Source organism: Phocoena phocoena, chromosome 16, assembly GCF_963924675.1.
Source record: "Phocoena phocoena chromosome 16, mPhoPho1.1, whole genome shotgun sequence".
NCBI classification, from domain to species: domain Eukaryota; kingdom Metazoa; phylum Chordata; class Mammalia; order Artiodactyla; family Phocoenidae; genus Phocoena; species Phocoena phocoena.
The window spans coordinates 63,998,494-64,016,315 of NC_089234.1; the positions used below are offsets into that span (position 1 = coordinate 63,998,494).

At 36.5% G+C, this 17,822-nt stretch overlaps 1 protein-coding gene across 3 annotated transcripts in view; it reads left to right on the forward strand.

The window, feature by feature from the left end:
- Nucleotides 1-17,822, forward strand: part of HERC4 (HECT and RLD domain containing E3 ubiquitin protein ligase 4) — a 133,319-nt gene that overhangs the window by 49,541 nt on the left and 65,956 nt on the right. For all 3 annotated transcript variants that reach the window (XM_065894787.1, XM_065894789.1, XM_065894788.1), the window contains one exon: nt 10,966-11,126. In XM_065894787.1, the coding sequence (XP_065750859.1) occupies nt 10,966-11,126 (161 nt within the window). The remainder of the gene's footprint in view (nt 1-10,965; nt 11,127-17,822) is intronic.

The following is a 17,822-nucleotide window of genomic DNA, read 5'->3' on the forward strand; positions in this document are numbered from 1 at the left end:
TTCCAACTGAAAGTGGAGATTTTTAAAATGAATTGTTCAGGAATCTAGTAATCTAAAACAAAAAACCATTATCTTCTACCTGCCTGATTTGCTGCTAAGGAATCATAGTAAGAGGAGAAACTTCTTTTATACTGATTATTTTACCTTTCTCTATTTGAAACAAATTTATCTGAGGCAAGATATTAATAAGGTAAATGTAATACTGTATATAACATTAAGTAAATATAATTTATTGTATGTAACATCACACTTGAAGGGAAACTATAGATCGTCCTTTTTCCTTTTCCACCTTTTTTTTCTTTAAAGAATGAAGAAATTGACCAATTAATTACTTAAGACATAAGATTAGTTAGTGGTGAAAGTTGAATTGGACTACTGATCTCCTGATTCCCAGTTGTTGGGAGTAGATAGGAATCAGAGCTTTGTAACTGAGCTTCATCTTTGATGGATTAAATTTTGGTGGATTCCGCAGAGGCAAAATATCCTTTGCTTGACTAACTCAGTTTTGACCACTTAGCTTAGTTTTCCAGCTAGTATGTATCTTTATACAATATAGTTAAGTTTTCCAATATTAATTCAAGTACACAGAATTACACTGTAGGTAGCCTTTGGTGACTTTTTTCTTTTTTTAACATCATGCTATATGATTATCCATATGTGTATAGCTATGGTTCTCCGTCGTTAGGTCTTATTGCTGTGTTTTACTCAATTATATGCATATATAATTATTTTCTCAGTCATGGGCATTTGGGTATTTCCAGTTTTTGGCAATTACAAATAATGTTGCTTTGAACATTTATTATGTAATATACATAAACTTTAATATTTCTAAAGTATATACCTAGAATGGAATTTCTGGGCCAGAGAGTATACTGAATTTGAGTTTTGCAGGTTAATGTCACCCTATTTACCAGAATGGTTATACCAGTTTACCTTCCCATCATTATTGTATAAGAATTCCTGTGTCCTTTTCACCATTTGGTATTGTTAGACTTTTAAATTTTTGCTAATCTCTTGGATATATAGTGGTAGTTAATCATGATTTTAATTTGCATTTCCATGATTTGATAGGGATTGCATTGAGTTGGTAGGTCACTTTCAGAAGTATTGATGTCTTAACAATTTTAAGTCTTTCAAGCCATGAATGTGGGATGTCTTTCCATTTATTTACTTTCTTTCAGTAATATTTTGTAGTTTTCATTGTATATCTTTTATCTATTTGCTTTCTCTATGCCTCACACTTTTTTTTGTCCCTGATTTTCTACATTATTGCCTTCTTCTGTGTTTAGTTTATTTTTTGCAGTGAAATGTTTTAGTTTCCTCTCATTTCCTTTTCTGTATATTCTATAGCTATCTTTTTGTGGTTACCATGGGGATTACATTTAATATCCTAAAGTTATTAACACTCTAACTCAAATTTATACTAGGTCAACTTCAATAATATACAAAACTTTGTTCCTATATAGCTCTGTCCCCACCCCATTTCAGTTATTGGTGTCACAAGATAACTTTTGTATACATTGTGTGTCAGAAAACATAAATTAATAATTTTATGCATTAGTCTCTTAAATTCTGTAGAAAACAAAATTTGGAGGAAAAAAAACACAAAATTACAATAATACTAGCTTTTATAATCACCCATATATTTACCTTTACTGAGATCTTTATTTTTTCATACAGCTTCAAGTTACTGTCTAGTGTCCTTTCATTTCAACCTGTAGGATTCCTTTTAGTATTTCTTAAAGGGCAGGTCTGGTGATAAACTCCCTGAGCTTTTATCTGCAAATGTCTTAATTTCTTTCTCACTTTTGAAGGACAGTTTTGTCAGATATAAGATTCTTTGTTGACAGGTTTTTTCTTTCAGCAGTTTGAATGTATAAGCCCACTGCCTTCTGACCTGCAAAGTTTCTGCTGAGAAGTCTACTGATAATCCTATTGAGGATCCCTTGTATGTGACAAGTCACTTCTCTCTTGCTTCATTCAGGTTTCTTTGTCTTTCGACAGTGTGATTGTAATGTGTCTCAGTATGGGTCTCTTTCAGTTCATCCTACTTGGAGTTTCTTGATGTTTATGTCCAAGTTTGGGTATTTTTTGGTTATTATTTCTTCAGATGATCTTTTTACCTTCTGGAACGTCCCACAGTGCCTATGTTCGTCCACTTGATGATGTCCCTTAGGTCCCTTAGGTTCTCTTTACTTTTGTTTAGTCTTTTTTCTTTCTTTTCCTGAGACTTAATAATTTCAATTGTTTTATGTTCAAGTTCCTGTATTCTTTTTTCTTTCTGCTCAAATCTGCCTTTGAATCCCTCCAGTGAGTTTTTTATTTTAGTTAATGTATTTTTCATCTCCAGAACTTCCTTTTGGTGTGTTTTTAGGTTTTCTATTTTTGTATTGGTATTTCCATTTTCTTCATATATTTTCTTGACTATTTCCATGTCTTCCTTTTGTTATTTGAGCATCTTTAAGAAAATTATTTTAGTTTTTGTCTGTTAAGGTTCATCATCTGGTTGTTCTCAGGGAACAACCCTGTTTTATTTTTTTAAAGTAGACTTTATTTTTTACAGCATTTTTAGGTTCACCAGAAAATTAAATGGTATATTTGTTTCAGTTGATGAACCTGCTGTTGACAAAAATAATCAATAAACAATCTGTAATAGGAAAAGAAAGGAGTTTTATTTGAGCCAAACTGAGGACAATAGCCTGGAAGACAGCTTCTCATATAACTCTGAGGAACTATTCCTCCAGAGAAGCATGGTTTTCAGCACAGTTTTATATCTTGTCAGAAGAAAGAACGTCAGACAAGTCAGGGATACATTCCTTCAGGGTTTCCCAAAAAACAGATCAGCATGTACACAGCAAGTCCATATGGCCTTGGCACCTGGGAAGAGAGTCTTACCATCTAAGGAGTGCCAGCATTGGCATCCCAGGAAGGGAGGGATTTAATCTTTATTTTTAACATGGATATTCTTTACTTCAGGTCATTGTGCCCTTCTCTTTAATAATTACAGCAGATATACTGTAATTTGATAGGCCACAAACAGACTGTTTTAGTTAGGATTAAAATCACATTAACTTATGTATAAGCCAGAATGACTTCCCCATACCTCAATATGTGAAAATTTCTTTCATCACTACATTGACAGGTCATTTCATCACTACATTGACAGGTCATTACAGGTGTACATAGTGAATGTTAGGGTTCATTCTGTGGGTTTGGACAAATGTATAATGATGTGCATCCACCATTATAGTATCATACAGGGTAATTTCAATGCCCTAAAAATCCTGTATGCTCCCCTTATTTATCCCCCCCACTTCCCTAACTCCTTGCAGTCACTGATTTTTACTCTCATAGTTTTGCCTTTTCCGGAATGAAATATAGTTGGAGTCACATAGTATGTAGACTTCTCAGATTGTCTTCTTTCACTTAGTAATATGCATTTATGGTTCCTCCATGTTTTTTCATGGCTTGATTGCTGATTTCTTTTTAATGCTAACTAATATTCCAGTGTCTAGATGTACCAGTTTGTTTATCCATTCACCTACTGAAGGACATCTCGGTTGCTTTCAAGGTTTGGCAGTTATGAATAAAGCTATTACAAATATCTGTGTCAGGTTTTTGTGTACACACAGGTTTTTAACTCTTTTGGATGAATAATGAAGAGCACAATTGCTGAATCATATTGTAACAGTATGTTTAGTTTTGTAAAAAACCATAAAATTGCCTTCCAAAGGAGCTATATCATTTTTTCCTTTGAATGCGCCTTACTTTCCAATTTCTTTGTATTCTCTGTGACTTTTTTTCTTTTTGAAAACTGTACATTTGAACCTAATAATGTGGTAACTCTAGAAATAATATTCTTTCCCTTCTCTAGGGTTTGCTGTTTTTTGTTTTGTTTTTATTTTTTGATTTTTATAGGTTGTCTCTGTGCCAAGGATCAGCCTGAGGTATAAACATAAGGTCTTCTCAGGTCATTTCTGAGACTGCACCTTTTCCGGGGCGTGCACAATGACTTTCTAAATTCCTGTGTATATGCAGTTACATTTGAATATCCTAGGTCTTAAATGACTGACTTCTAAAAGGGGCAGAAGAAAAAAGAAAGGGGAGAAAATAGAAGAAAATAAAAGGGAAGAAAACACCAGCCACCAGCCCTTTAAATCCTCTGGAAGTGTCTTCAGCTGGAGGTGAATAGGCTTGTAACAGTGGTCAGAAGGGGTGCAGAAAAGACTTACCCACGTTTGTATCTGTACCTCTGTGATCAGAAGCAGCAATCAGTGATCAGAGGACCAATCTCAAATATAAGGACCTTATTGCCTACCCTGGCTCCCACAAGCTATGTCTGAGATACTCTTGGAGCATGTGGATTATTGCCTGTCACAGGGCTGAGGGTGAAGGGGGGTAGGTAGCTACTACTGTGCTAAGTGCTGAAATTAATCATAATTAACTGCAGTTTACCACCCAAGCCTTCCCTTGGAAATTGCAAGCCTTTAATAGACGTCAGAGTTTTAAAATAGTTATATCAGACAGATTCTGTCACAGCAGTTGTTGTCTAAGCTAGGAGACAGATTCCTGGTGCTTCCTGCTCCACCATCTTCTCAGAATCATCCTCTCATAGCTCCATCTTTGAAAACTCCTTTGCCCTCCTGCTTTTTAGTGCTACTGTTGCCATAAATTAAGTTCCATGTGTATGTGGATCTATTTCTGTCTTCTCTATCTTATTCCTTCAATCTGTGTGTCTATCCCTGTTTGATTATTCTTGATTTCTCCTTGTATGTCTGTCAGTTTTTGCTTTTGAGGCTGTGTTCTTAAGTGTATAAAATTTAAATTTTATCCATTCTTGATGAATTGAACCTTTTGTCTTTGTGGTGGTGATCCTCTAGATCTCTAATACCATTTTTGTTTCCTTAAAATCTGTTTTATCTGATGTGAATAGAGCTCCACCTGCTTTTATATTGATATATATATATATATATATTTTATCTATTTATTTTTTTTCTATTCTTTTACTTTGTCTTTCTGTATGTTTTAGATGAATCTCATGTAAATAGCATTAAGTTAGATTTTTTTAAAAAATCCATCCTAACAATCTTTGTCTTTTAAATGGACAGATTTGGCAAGTTTTATTTTTTTTAATTATTACTAATATATTTGGGTTTAAACCTGCCATCATATTTTGTACTGTTTGTGCTACCAGTTTATTTTCGTTTTCTTTCTTTGTTGCCTTTCTTTGGATTAATAATTTTTTTAAAAAATTTATTTATTTTTGGCTGTGTTGGGTCTTCCTTGCGGTGCGCGGGCTTCTCATTGCCTTGGCTTCTCTTGTTGCAGAGCATGGCCTCTAGTGCGCAGCCTTCAGTAGTTGTGGCTCGCGGGCTCTAGAGCGCAGGCTCGGTAGTTGTGGCGCACGGGCTTAGCTGCTCTGCAGCATATGAGATCTTCCCGGACCAGGGCTCGAACCCGTGTCCCCTGCATTGGCAGGTGGATTCCCAACCACTGCACCACCAGGGAAGCCTGGATTAATAATTTTTTTAGTCAGTTTATTTGTTTTAATTAATTAATTTATGGCTGTGTTGGGTCTTCGTTGCTGCGCGTGGGCTTTCTGTAGTTGCAGTGAGCAGGGGCTACTCTTCATTGCGGTGCATGGGCTTCTCATTGCAGTGGCTTCTCTTGTTGAAGAGCACGGGCTCTAGGTGTGTGGGCTTCAATAGTTGTGGCACACGGGCTCAGTAGTTGTGGCTCGTGGGCTTAATTGCTCTGCGGCATGTGGGATCTTCCAGGAACAGGGCTTGAACCCGTGTCCCCTGTATTGGCAGGCAGATTCTTAACCACTGCACCACCAGGGAAGTCCTTTTAGTCAGTTTAATTCCCTCTACCCATTTGGAAATATGGGAACTCTTTTTTAGTTGTTACTCTAGAAATAACAACATTAATCTTTAAGTTATATTAATACTTTCCCCCTTTTCTGGAAGTTGTAAGACCTCCATTTACCTTCCCAACTTTTCATTCTCTATATTTATTTATTTTCTTTTTTAGGCCACGCCGTGCAGCATGTGGGATCTTAGTTCCCTGACCAGGGATCGAACCCATGCCCCCTGCATTGGGAGTGCAGAATCTTAACAACTGGACCACCAGGGAATTCCCATTCATTCTCTATATATTTTTAAACCCCAGAAGAATATTGCTTCATATAGTCAGTGTACATTTAGAAATGGCTCTACATACATTTACTACCATTTTTTTTCTCTTTAGTTTTTACAATTAGTTTCATTTTCCTTTTATCAGCCACCCTTTGGAATTTTCTTTAAGTAGATTTGCAGGTGGCAGACTCTTGTGTGTATCTAAAAATGTCTGTATTGCACCTTCGTTCATGAATGATGTTGTTGGTTATAGAATTCTAGCTTGGCATTTGCTTGCAGCACTTAAGATAATGTTCTACTGTCTTTCGGCTTCAGTTTTTCTGAGAAGTCGGCTGCTGGTATGTTGCTCCTTTGAAGGTAATTTGTCTCTTTTCTCTCTCTCTTCAGTTTTGCTTTCATTTGTCAAGGTATGGATTTCCTCATTTTCTTACTGGACTTCTTGAATCTGTGGAATAATCTCTCTTTAGATACAACTTTTCCTTTCCTCATAGGACTCTGATTGGATGTGTATTAAATCGTCTCACTCCACCTTGTAGTCTTACTTTCCACATTTTTGTCCCTCTTTGCTGCCTTCTTGATTACTTTTATGATTTATATTTCAGTTCATTAATTCTCATACTATATTTTTTGTTAAACCTGTATTCTTGATTTTGGTTATTGTGATTTTTCAGTTCTGGTGTTTCATACTGGTTCTTCTTAAAAATCTGAAACAAATTTTTTCTTTAATCTTTCCAGCTGTCTGTCAGTTTTCAACCTTGGCCTTTATTTCTTGGACATTAAACAAGTATTAAACATAATTATTCTAGATTCTTGTGTTTGAAAATTCTGATATCTGAAATCTTTAGGGATCTATTTCTATTGTTTATTCTTTCTGCTAGGTTTTGTTCATGGTACCCTGTTTCTTTGCCCAGTTTTGTGTGTTTGACCATGTATTTGAAAAATTATTTATGGGGATGATTTGACAAAGCCTTCCTTTCCTTTTTTCATATATGAATCAGGATAAAAGGTAAATAAAAGCTCAACATATAAGTGAGCAGAAATGCTTGCTCTCTTAATCTTGTTTATTAGACTGTTGAAGTTATACATGAATATATATTCACTAAAGTGTAGAGAGTTCAAATTTCCTTGTTTATCTACTTCATGAGTAATTCATTAAAAGATTATAAATATTTTTAGGTAATTTTTTTCCAATGAAATATTTAATCAGTCCCTTGTGAGATATCACAGATTGTTTAATGTTATCCAGTTTTGTAATTCTTAACAGAAAAAATGTGCGTGATTTTAATAGTTATTCTTAGCTCTGTAAACTTAGTTCTTTCCAGTAATTTTATTTATTTAATTATTGGACTGGGGGTGGAATTTGTTATATATTAATTGAGATGTAAAAAATTATCTACAGAGGGAATGTCGGTTGGTATCATGACCAGTTTGATTTCCAGATAGTTGGTACTGTAAGAACTATGTATTATTTCCTTATTAAATAATTGTCCGAAACTTCCTGAAGGAAGCAGGCAAGGGACACCAGAAATGTGAACTCATCAAAGAGATAATCCAAACGGAAAATATTCAAATTCCAGTAGTATAGCATCATATTGTTTTTGAGCTATTATATCAAATATAGGACTTGAGATAGTTATGTTTGTTCAGTGGCTCTCAACTCTTGACTTCATGCTGTAATCCTTCGGAGAGTTTTTAGTAATATGTGTTGTTGCCTAGGCTCACTCCTAGGCAACTCCAAAATGCAGCCAGGGTTAAGAACCACCGCTTCAGTAGACCAGTTTGAAGAGGAATTTAACAAACTAGTATTGAGCAGTTGTTTTTAAACTGTTGATGTGTTCCTTTGAAATGTCACAGTGGCTGCTTCCTGAAGGAGGCAGACTGGGCAATGTTAAACCCTTCTTTAGCCAGAACAGTTTGTCTGTTTTATATGCTAGGATTCCATTTAATGTTTATTTTGTTAAGAGTATTCTTGATTTAGAATTTTTTTATTAACCTTGGCTCATCTGGCTCTGAAATAAGATGGTTGTTAGATTCTACTTAGTTTTCCAGTAACGTGACAGACTAGATAACTTGAAAACCCTTTTGAATCAAAACACCTTTTAGGGCTTCCGTGGTGACGCAGTGGTTGAGAGTCCGCCTGCCAATGCAGGGGATGCGGGTTCGTGCCCCAGTCTGGGAGGATCCTGCATACCGCAGAGCGGCTGGGCCCGTGGGCCATGGCCACTGAGCCTGCGCGTCCGGAGCCTGTGCTCCGCAGCGGGAGAGGCCACAACAGTGAGAGGCCCGCATACTGCAAAAAACAAACAAACAAAAAACCCAAAACACCTTTTAAATACTATAGATTAGTTTGCCAGCGAGTAAAGGGAATTCCGCAGGGCAAAAACAAGGAAATCTGAAAACCATACCTTTTAGTTTGAACCGACTCTGGAGCTGCTCTGAAAAAATTTGCCAATCTAGGTAATGTATTAATTAGCTTATTTTGCTAAACAAATCACCCCAAAACTTAGTGGTTTATTAATACAATGACCTATTTAGCTAATATCTCTGTGGTTCAGTGATTTGGACTGGGCTTAGCTGGGCAGTTCTTTTTTTTTTTTTTTGGCTGCGTTGGGCCTTTGTTGCTGAGCGTGGGCTTTCTCGAATTGTGGCAAGTGGGGACTACTCTTTGTTGCGGTGCGTGAGCTTCTCGTTGTGGTGGCTTCTCTTGTTGTAGAGCACAGGCTCTTGGAGTGCAGGCTTCAGTAGTTGTGGCACGTGGGCTCAGTAGTTGTGGCTCATGGGCTTAGTTGCTCTGCAGTGTGTGGATCTTCCCGGACCAGGGATCGAACCCGTGTCTTCTGCATTGGCAGGCAGATTTCTTAACCACTGCGCCACCAGAGAAGTCCCTGGGCAATTCTCATCTTAGCTGAACTCAGTTAATCAGCCGATGATCTGGGTAGGGACTGGGTAGTCTGTGGGGACCTTAGCTGGGTCAGCTTGTCTCTGCTTCAGATTATATATCATCCTTCAAATGCTAACCTTGGGTTATTCTCATGATGGTAGAGCAGAGTTCCAAAAGAGAGAGGGAAGGAGTGCAAAGCCACTGGTGAGGCATAGGCTCAGATCTGATGCGCTGTCGTTTCTGCTGCATTCTGTTCAAAGCAAGCCACAGGTCAGAGACCAGTTTTAAGACATGGAGAAGTAGATTCACCATCTTGGTGGGAACACCTGCAGAAGTCATATTGTAAGGATAATGGGTACAGGGAAAAGAATAACGGGTCCTTTTTTTTTCTTTTTTTTTTTTTTTTTTGGGGTACACGGACCTCTCACTGTTGTGACCTCTCCCATTGCGGAGCACAGGCTCCAGACGTGCAGGCTTAGCGGCCATGGCTCACGGGCCTAGCCGCTCTGCGGTATGTGGGATCTTCCCGGACCAGGGCACGAACCCGTGTCCCCTGCATCGGCAGGCGGACTCTCAGCCACTGTGCCACCAGGGAAGCCCCTTGGGTCCTTTTCATAAACAGTATACCACAGATGGCAAAGGAGTTTGGAAAAGAAGATGAGACCTAAGAACTGGTAGAGGCAGTATGAGGCCTGTGAAACCATCTCCTCCCAGTAAAGCTGCCTCATGGGAAGAGTTCACAATGCAATATTCTCTTGCTAGTTTAAGGAGACTTTTCTGGCCTTGGCCTATTTTCTGGTTTGGATCTCCCCTCAGAATTTGTAACCACAGGACTGCCCTAAAGTAGGTTTGGGGCTTGTCAGAGTAGTCCTGGGTTGGTGTATATGTATTATATTTCACAATATATTAAGGGTTTTAAATGAAGTAACTGGCTGGCTGTTTTGAAAAAAAGAACTAGAAATGCTATAAAACATAGTCATTAAAAGTTTAAATTCAGTGGATAGTTGAAACAGCAGGTTGGACACACTGCTAAAGAGAAAAATAATGACTTGAAAGATAGATCCAAGGAAATTACTCACAAGGGGTATGGATATTAAAGAGAAGTTAAAAGACTTGTTGGGTATGTTGGGAAGATAAAACGTTTGTCTAATATTATCAAGAAGAGAATTGAATAAATGGGAGAGAGACAGTATTTGCAGAAATAACACTTAAGAATTTGTCAGACTTGATTGAAACCATAAAACCTGAGATTGAGGAACACAAGGTCTGAGCTGGATAATCACCTTTAACCCATTCCTAAACATACAGTAGTGAAGCATCAGAAGGAGTTGGATAGTGGGTTTTCTTTAGCTTCAGTTCCGTAATTTCTTAGGTTTGCTTCCACTCTGCAATCTCTAGAGGAGTCTGAGTGTATATACATAAGGATAAATTTCTTTTGAAGAAAGGAAACATTGTTTCTTTGAAGAAAGGAAACATTGTTTTATCATGCAGTTTTATATATACCAATCTTCTGCCCAGTTCTTATCTTAAAACTTTTGAGTGATGCCCAGATGGTGGGCCTTCATAGACCACAGAGCTCTAAGCTAGAACCTGACAGAGAGGGAAGGAGGCTGGGGAGCTTTCTTGGACAGCATAGTTAGATGCTGCCTCTAGTGCTAAATCATATATTGTAAGGGATTCCAGTATATAGCTGGGCCTTTTAAAATTTGGACATTTGTGGGAATTTTCTGGAATATGCTTTATACAGCCTGCCTGTGTGGTACAGAATTCATTCAGTATAGAGTAAGGCTATTAAATATTTTGTACAGAAACTTTTAAAACTATAATGGTTTTATTAACTTACTTTTGAAGACAAAAATTATATCAGTAATATTTGCTATGCTTTTCTGAATGTAAATTGTTTGAAAGGTAACATTAAGTCTGAGGTTTTCTATCATTTTACTCTAGGCAGCACACTTCTGCTTTTGTTCCTTCATCAGGACGAATTTATTCTTTTGGACTTGGTGGTAATGGACAGCTAGGAACTGGTTCAACAAGCAACAGAAAAAGTCCTTTCACTGTGAAAGGAAACTGGTTCCCTTATAATGGACAATGTCCACCAGATTTTGGTAAGTTCTTTTACATTAAAGCTTTGCTGCACACACTAAAATTATTGTTAAAATGTTGCTCTTAAAAGATGAACTTTTCTATGTTTTAAATGAAAGAATCACGAGATACATTGTTTAGTGAAAACAGCAAGATACAGAATACTGTATATGGTTGCTTAGTTTGTTTATATATATGCATAAGGAAACCCAGGATAAATAAAATAATGAAAGTAGGTTGGGCATATGGGAACTGAATGGTGACTAGATACCAGTGGGAGGGAAGTGTTTTTTTTTTTTTTTTTTTGATTATGGTAAAATACACATAATACAAAGTTTATGAACTTAACTATTTTTAAGTGCACAGTCAGTAGTGTTAAGTACATTCACATTGTTGTATAACTACCTCCAGAGCGTTTTTGTCTTGCAAAACTGAAACTCTGTGTTCATGAAACAACAATTCTCCATTCACTCTTCCCACTAGCTGGCAACCATTCTGCATTCTGTCTCTGTGAATTTGACTTAGCTCTAAATATCTCATAAGTGGAATCATACAGTATTTTTTTGTGTGTGATTGGCTTGTTTTATAAACTTAGCATAATGTCCTTAAGGTTCATCCATGTTACAGCATGTGTATAGACCACATTTTGTTTATCTGTGAGTTGCTGATGGACGTTTGGATTGTTTCCACCTTTTGACTACTGTGAATAATTCTGCTATAAACATGGGTGTATAAATATCTCTTCAAGACTCTGCTTTCAATTCTTTGGGGTATATACGAGACTTTAAAATTATATAACATTTTCTATTTATCTGAAATTTGAACATATGAATATATTACCTGTTCGAAATATTAAAATTTGCTTTTATATCCCTACTGCTTTAGCCAAATCTATATTTTTGTTTTCTGTTACTCTTTTAATAGATCTGGTTATCTTTTCAATGATCCTAACTTACTACTTAAAAGAATTTGAAATGTTCAGATGCTGTTTTCTCATTCACTTCTTTGACATGCTGCAACCAAAATGTACTTTTAAAAATATTTCCTTTACCATCCTAAACTACACCTCAGAATTGTTTTTTCATTTATTTTATCTATGTTTGATTGTCTTTGGGATTTTTCTCTGAGTTGTGGGACTTGAGTCAAGACTAATCTGTGATGAACCTACTATGAAGGTTGACATTTGAAAAGGTCCATCACTTTTTATTATGAATTACCTTTGAAGATACTTTTTTTTTCGTAGCTAAAAGGATATCTCTGTTATACTTTTATTTAACAAACGTCAGGATATGATACTATTTTTTTCTTGTTTTTGTTTGATTTTGTGTTAGAATATGGCTTCGCTTTCTTCCAGTCACTCTTAGGTTTGGAACCTGCATTTATTTTAGTAGTATTGTTCTTTTTCTTATGTCCTTAGGAGCATGTTGGTGTTTCATCATATCAGTTTCTTCCACAAAGCACCATTAATAACCTAACAAAGAGATTTGTAATTTAAAGCAGCATGGATATTGTAAGGAATCATGTATTTCTGTTATACAGTTTAGTCACTTAGAGATGCATTTTGTTGCCTTTGAAACTGCATACCTTAAGATTATTTGCATTAAAGTGGGAAAGGAAATGGAGTTATAAAAGCAGTCATTTTTGCTACAATTTAGTTTCATTAAAAAATTGTTTATTCACAGTAGCCAAAAGGCATAAACAACTCATGTCCATCAACAGATGAATGGATAGAAAAGTATGGTATATACATGTAATTGAATATTAGCCATATAGAGGAATGAAATTTTGGTACATGCCACAGCATGGAAGAACCTTGAAAACGTGCTAAGTGAAAGAAGCCTGACACAAAAGGATAAATATTGTATGACTCCTCTTGTATGAGGTACCTAGAACAAATTTATAGAGACAGAGAGAACACTGGTTTCCAGGGTCTGGAGGGAGGGGAGAATGAGGAGTTGTTTAATGGGTACAGATTTTCTGTTTGGGATGATAAAATGTACTGGAGGTGAATAATGGTGTTAGTTGCACAACACTGTGAATTTGCTTGATGCCATGAATTAACACTTTAAAATGGTTAAAACAGTAAATTTTCTGTTGTGTATATCTTACCACTATTTTATATATATAATATATATAATGGCTGATAATTATTTTTTACTATACTAAAGCTGTGTAGGATAGGAACTAATTAAATGTGAATTTAATTTACTCAGCCCCTCTAGAAGTTAAGTCCGTGGCCCCCCACCATAAATCAGTCACATTGTTAGCATAAACTATCTGGTATGGCCTCGAGGCCACAGGTAAAAACAGACACTCTTTTTTTTTCACACACACACACACTGTATTTTATTTTTACAAGAGATAAATAAACTGACACCAAGCATTGTAAATGGATGACCACAACAAAAGCAACAATGATTGCAATTACCAAACACGAAACACACTCATACTATGTCATAATATTGACATTCAGTCCAGTAATCCTCCACTGTATCAGGTCCTTTACTTTGTAGTGAAAATTGATTTGTATATTTTTTGCCTCTGAGCCCTTGTGGGATTTATTTTATTTTATTTTTTAAAATTATTGTTTTTATTCAAACAGAAAGTCACAAAAATTATAATCATCCTCATCAGTTCACTCAGTCCCATGTAATTAATTTTTTTTTTCATCTTGATCTTTTGTTAACACTTTTATGAATTCATCAGTTTTCCGTTAGAGTTGTGAAAATGCTTATTCATTCAGTTCATCAGTATGGTCAGTTACCAGAAACCTGTACTTGTCAAGAGTCTTTTCCATGAATTCCTTGAAGATGAAGCCCTTTTATAGGAACATTTTTGCAAAAGCATCAGAGTACACCCAGAACTGTCTGTAAATGACAAAAGACTTAAAAATGACCACGGTTAAAGATTTGATGAAAGTTCATAATAATGCAATTGACAAGGAAATTTAGTTATTTCTGAGATACACATTTTAAAGTAATAACTAGAATTATGACTTATAACATTATACCAGAACATATAAGATTTTTAGACATTTCATGTAATGTCTGAAACATTTATATTAACATATTTCCATACAAATAACCCAAAGAAAGTTTAGTATTAGTTGTTTTTTTTGTTTGTTTGTTTGCTTTTTTATACTGCAGGTTCTTACTAGTCATCAATTGTATACACATCAGTGTATACATGTCATTCCCAATCGCCCAGTTCAGCACGCCACCATCCACATCCCACTGCAGTTTTCCCCCCTTGGTGTCCATACGTTTGTTCTCTACATCTGTGTCTCAACTTCTGCCCTGCAAACTGGTTCATCTGTACCATTTTTCTAGGTTCCACATACATGCGTTAATATACGATATTTATTTTTCTCTTTCTGACTTACTTCACTCTGTATGACAGTCCTCTAGGTCCATCCAGGTCTCAATGACTTAATTTCTTAATGGCTCAATTTCGTTCCTTTTTATGGCTGAGTAATATTCCATTGTATATATGTACCACAACTTCTTTATCCATTCATCTGTCAGTGGGCATTTAGGTTGCTTCCATGACCTGGCTATTGTAAATAGTGCTGCAATGAACATTTGGGTGCATGTGTCTTTTTGAATTATGGTTTTCTCTGGATATATGCCCAGTAGTGGGCATTTTTAGTTTTTTAAGGAACCTCCATACTGTTCTCCATAGTGGCTATATCAATTTACATTCCCACCAACAGTGCAAGAGGGTTCCCTTTTCTCCACACCCTCTCCAGCATTTGTTGTTTGTAGATTTTCTGATGATGGCCATTCTAACTGGTGTGAAGTGATACCTCATTGTAGTTTTGATTTGCATTTCTCGTAATAATTAGTGATGTTGAGCAGCTTTTCATGTGCTTCTTGGCCATCTGTATGTCTTCTTTGGAGAAATGTCTATTTAGGTCTTCTGCCCATTTTTGGATTGGGTTGTTTGTTTCTTTAATATTGAGCTGCATGAGCTGTTTATATATTTTGGGGATTAGTCCTTTGTCCATTGATTCGTTTGCAAATATTTTCTCCCATTCTGAGGGCTGTCTTTTCGTCTTGTTTATGGTTTCCTTTGCTGTGCAAAAGCTTTGAAGTTTCATTAGGTCCCATTTGTTTATTTTTGTTTTTATTTCCATTACTCTAGGAGGTGGATCAAAAAAGATCTTGCTGTGGTTTATGTCAAAGAGTGTTCTTTCTATGTTTTCTTCCAAGAGTTTTATAGTGTCCGGTCTTACATTTAGGTCTCTAATCCATTTTGAGTTTATTTTTGCGTATGGTGTTAGGGAATGTTCTAATTTCATTCTTTTACATGTAGCTGTCCAGTTTTCCCAGCACCACTTATTGAAGAGACTGTCTTTTCTCCATTGTATATCTTTGCCTTCTTTGTCATAGATTAGTTGACCATAGGTGCGTGGGTTTATCTCTTGGCTTTCTATCTTGTTCCATTGATCTATGTTTCTGTTTTTGTGCCAGTACCATATTGTCTTGATTACTGTAGCTTTGTAGTATAATCTGAAGTCAGGGAGTCTGATTCCTCCAGCTCTGTTTTTTTTCCCTCAAGACTGCTTTGGCTATTCGGGGTCTATAAAAAGACACTCTTAACAGGATATTCCCAAGACTTTGAGACTCTCTCCTTGGAGCTAGGCAAAGGGCAAACCTTTCTTTTTTTTTTTTTTTTTTTTTGTGGTATGCGGGCCTCTCACTGTTGTGGCCTCTCCCATTGCGGAGCACAGGCTCCGGACGCGCAGGCTCAGCCACCATGGCTCACGGGCCCAGCCGCTCCGTGGCATGTGGGATCCTCCTGGACCGGGGCACGAACCCGTGTCCCCTGCATTGGCAGGTGGACTCTCAACCACTGCGCCACCAGGGAAGCCCCAAACCTTTCTTTAGAATGTGTATAGTATTAGTGTATAGGGCAACTGTATTAGTTTGCTAGGGCTGCTATAATAAAATATCACAAACTCAGTTCTTGAACAATACAAATTTATTGACTCAGTTGTGAAGGCTAGAAGTCCAAGATCAAGGTGTTGGCAGTGTTGCTTCCTTCTGAGGGCTATAAGAGAGAATCTGTTCCATATGTCTCCTAGCTTTTGGTGGTTTGCTGGCAATCTTTGGTATTTCTTGGCTAGTAGATCTCTGCCTTCATCCTGCCATGGCATTGTCTCTATGTGCCTATCTGTGTCCACATTTCGCCCTTTTATAAGGACACCAATCATTTTGTATTACTGGTCCACCCTGCTCAAATATGACTTCAACTTATGTAATTACATCTGCAGTGACCCTATTTCTGAAGAAGGTCACTTTCTCAGGGTACTAGGGATTAGGACTTCAACATACGAATTTTGGGGGAGCACAATTCATCACATGACAAGGTCCCAGACCTGACAAGTTTTAATCTTCTACTGCGCCAGAGACATCATAAGCATTGGCTCCATAAGTACAACCAACTTTATTCTTTAAGATGACTTGTCATATCTAATTCAGTAGCCGTCGTTCTTAATACGACATTTCGGGTAATTTCTTGGTTACATAATTGATTTGCTCAATCAGTTATGAAAGAAGTACAAACTAGTGGGAAGGGGAACATATTCTTACTGAATCCATGCAGATAGCAACATTACTGTTAAAAGAACAGAAACCTATTAAATTTGAATTATTATTGAATTCTGGGGATCAGTAAGAATCAGATAAAATGTTTTTAATTGACATAACATTATATTTGTTTCATGTATATAGCATAACAATTTGATATTTGTATATATTGCAAATGATCACCACAATAAGTCTAGTTAACATCTGTCATCATTGTTAAAAATTTTTTTTCTTGTTATGAAACTAAGATTTACTCTCAGCAACTTTCTAATTTGCAGTACAGTATTATTAACTGTAGTCACCATACTGAACATTTCAGTCCCATGATTTAGTTTATTTTATAACTGGAATTTTGTGCCTTTTGACCTCCTTTATCCATTTTGCCTGGCCCCCATCCCCAGGCACCTCTGGCAACCACTAATCTGTTCTCCGTATCTATGAGCTTGGTTTCAGTTTGTTGTTGTTGTTTGTTTTTTAGATTCCACATGTAAGTGAGATCATACAGTATTTGTCTTTCTCTTTCTGACTTATTTCACTTAGCATAATGCCCTCTAGGAATCATGTGTGTTGTCACAAATGGCAAGATTTCCGTCTTTTTTATGGCTAAATAATATTCCATTGTATGTATATTTGTATGTATGTGTATATATGCATGTGTGTATGTATACACTTACACACACACACACACACACACACACACACACACACACACACCATGTTTTCTTTATCCATTCATCCATCAGTGGAAACTTAAGTTGCTTCCATACCTTGGCTATTGTAAATAATGCTAAAATGAACATGGTGGTGCATACATCTTTTCAAATTAGTGTTTTTGTTTTACCCAGAAGTGGAATTGCTGGATCATATGGTAGTTCTGTTTCTAATTTTTTGAAGAACCCCCATACTCTTTCCATAGTGGCTGCACCAATTTATACTCCCACTAACAGTGCAAGAGGGTTCTCTTTTCTCCACATCTTCACCAACACTTGTTATTTCTTGTCTTTTTGTTAATAACCAGTCTAACAACTGTGAGTTGATATCTCATTGTGATTTGCATTTCCCTGATGATTAATGATGTTGAGCATCTTTTCACGTGCCTGTAGGCCATCTGTATGTCTTCTTTGGAAA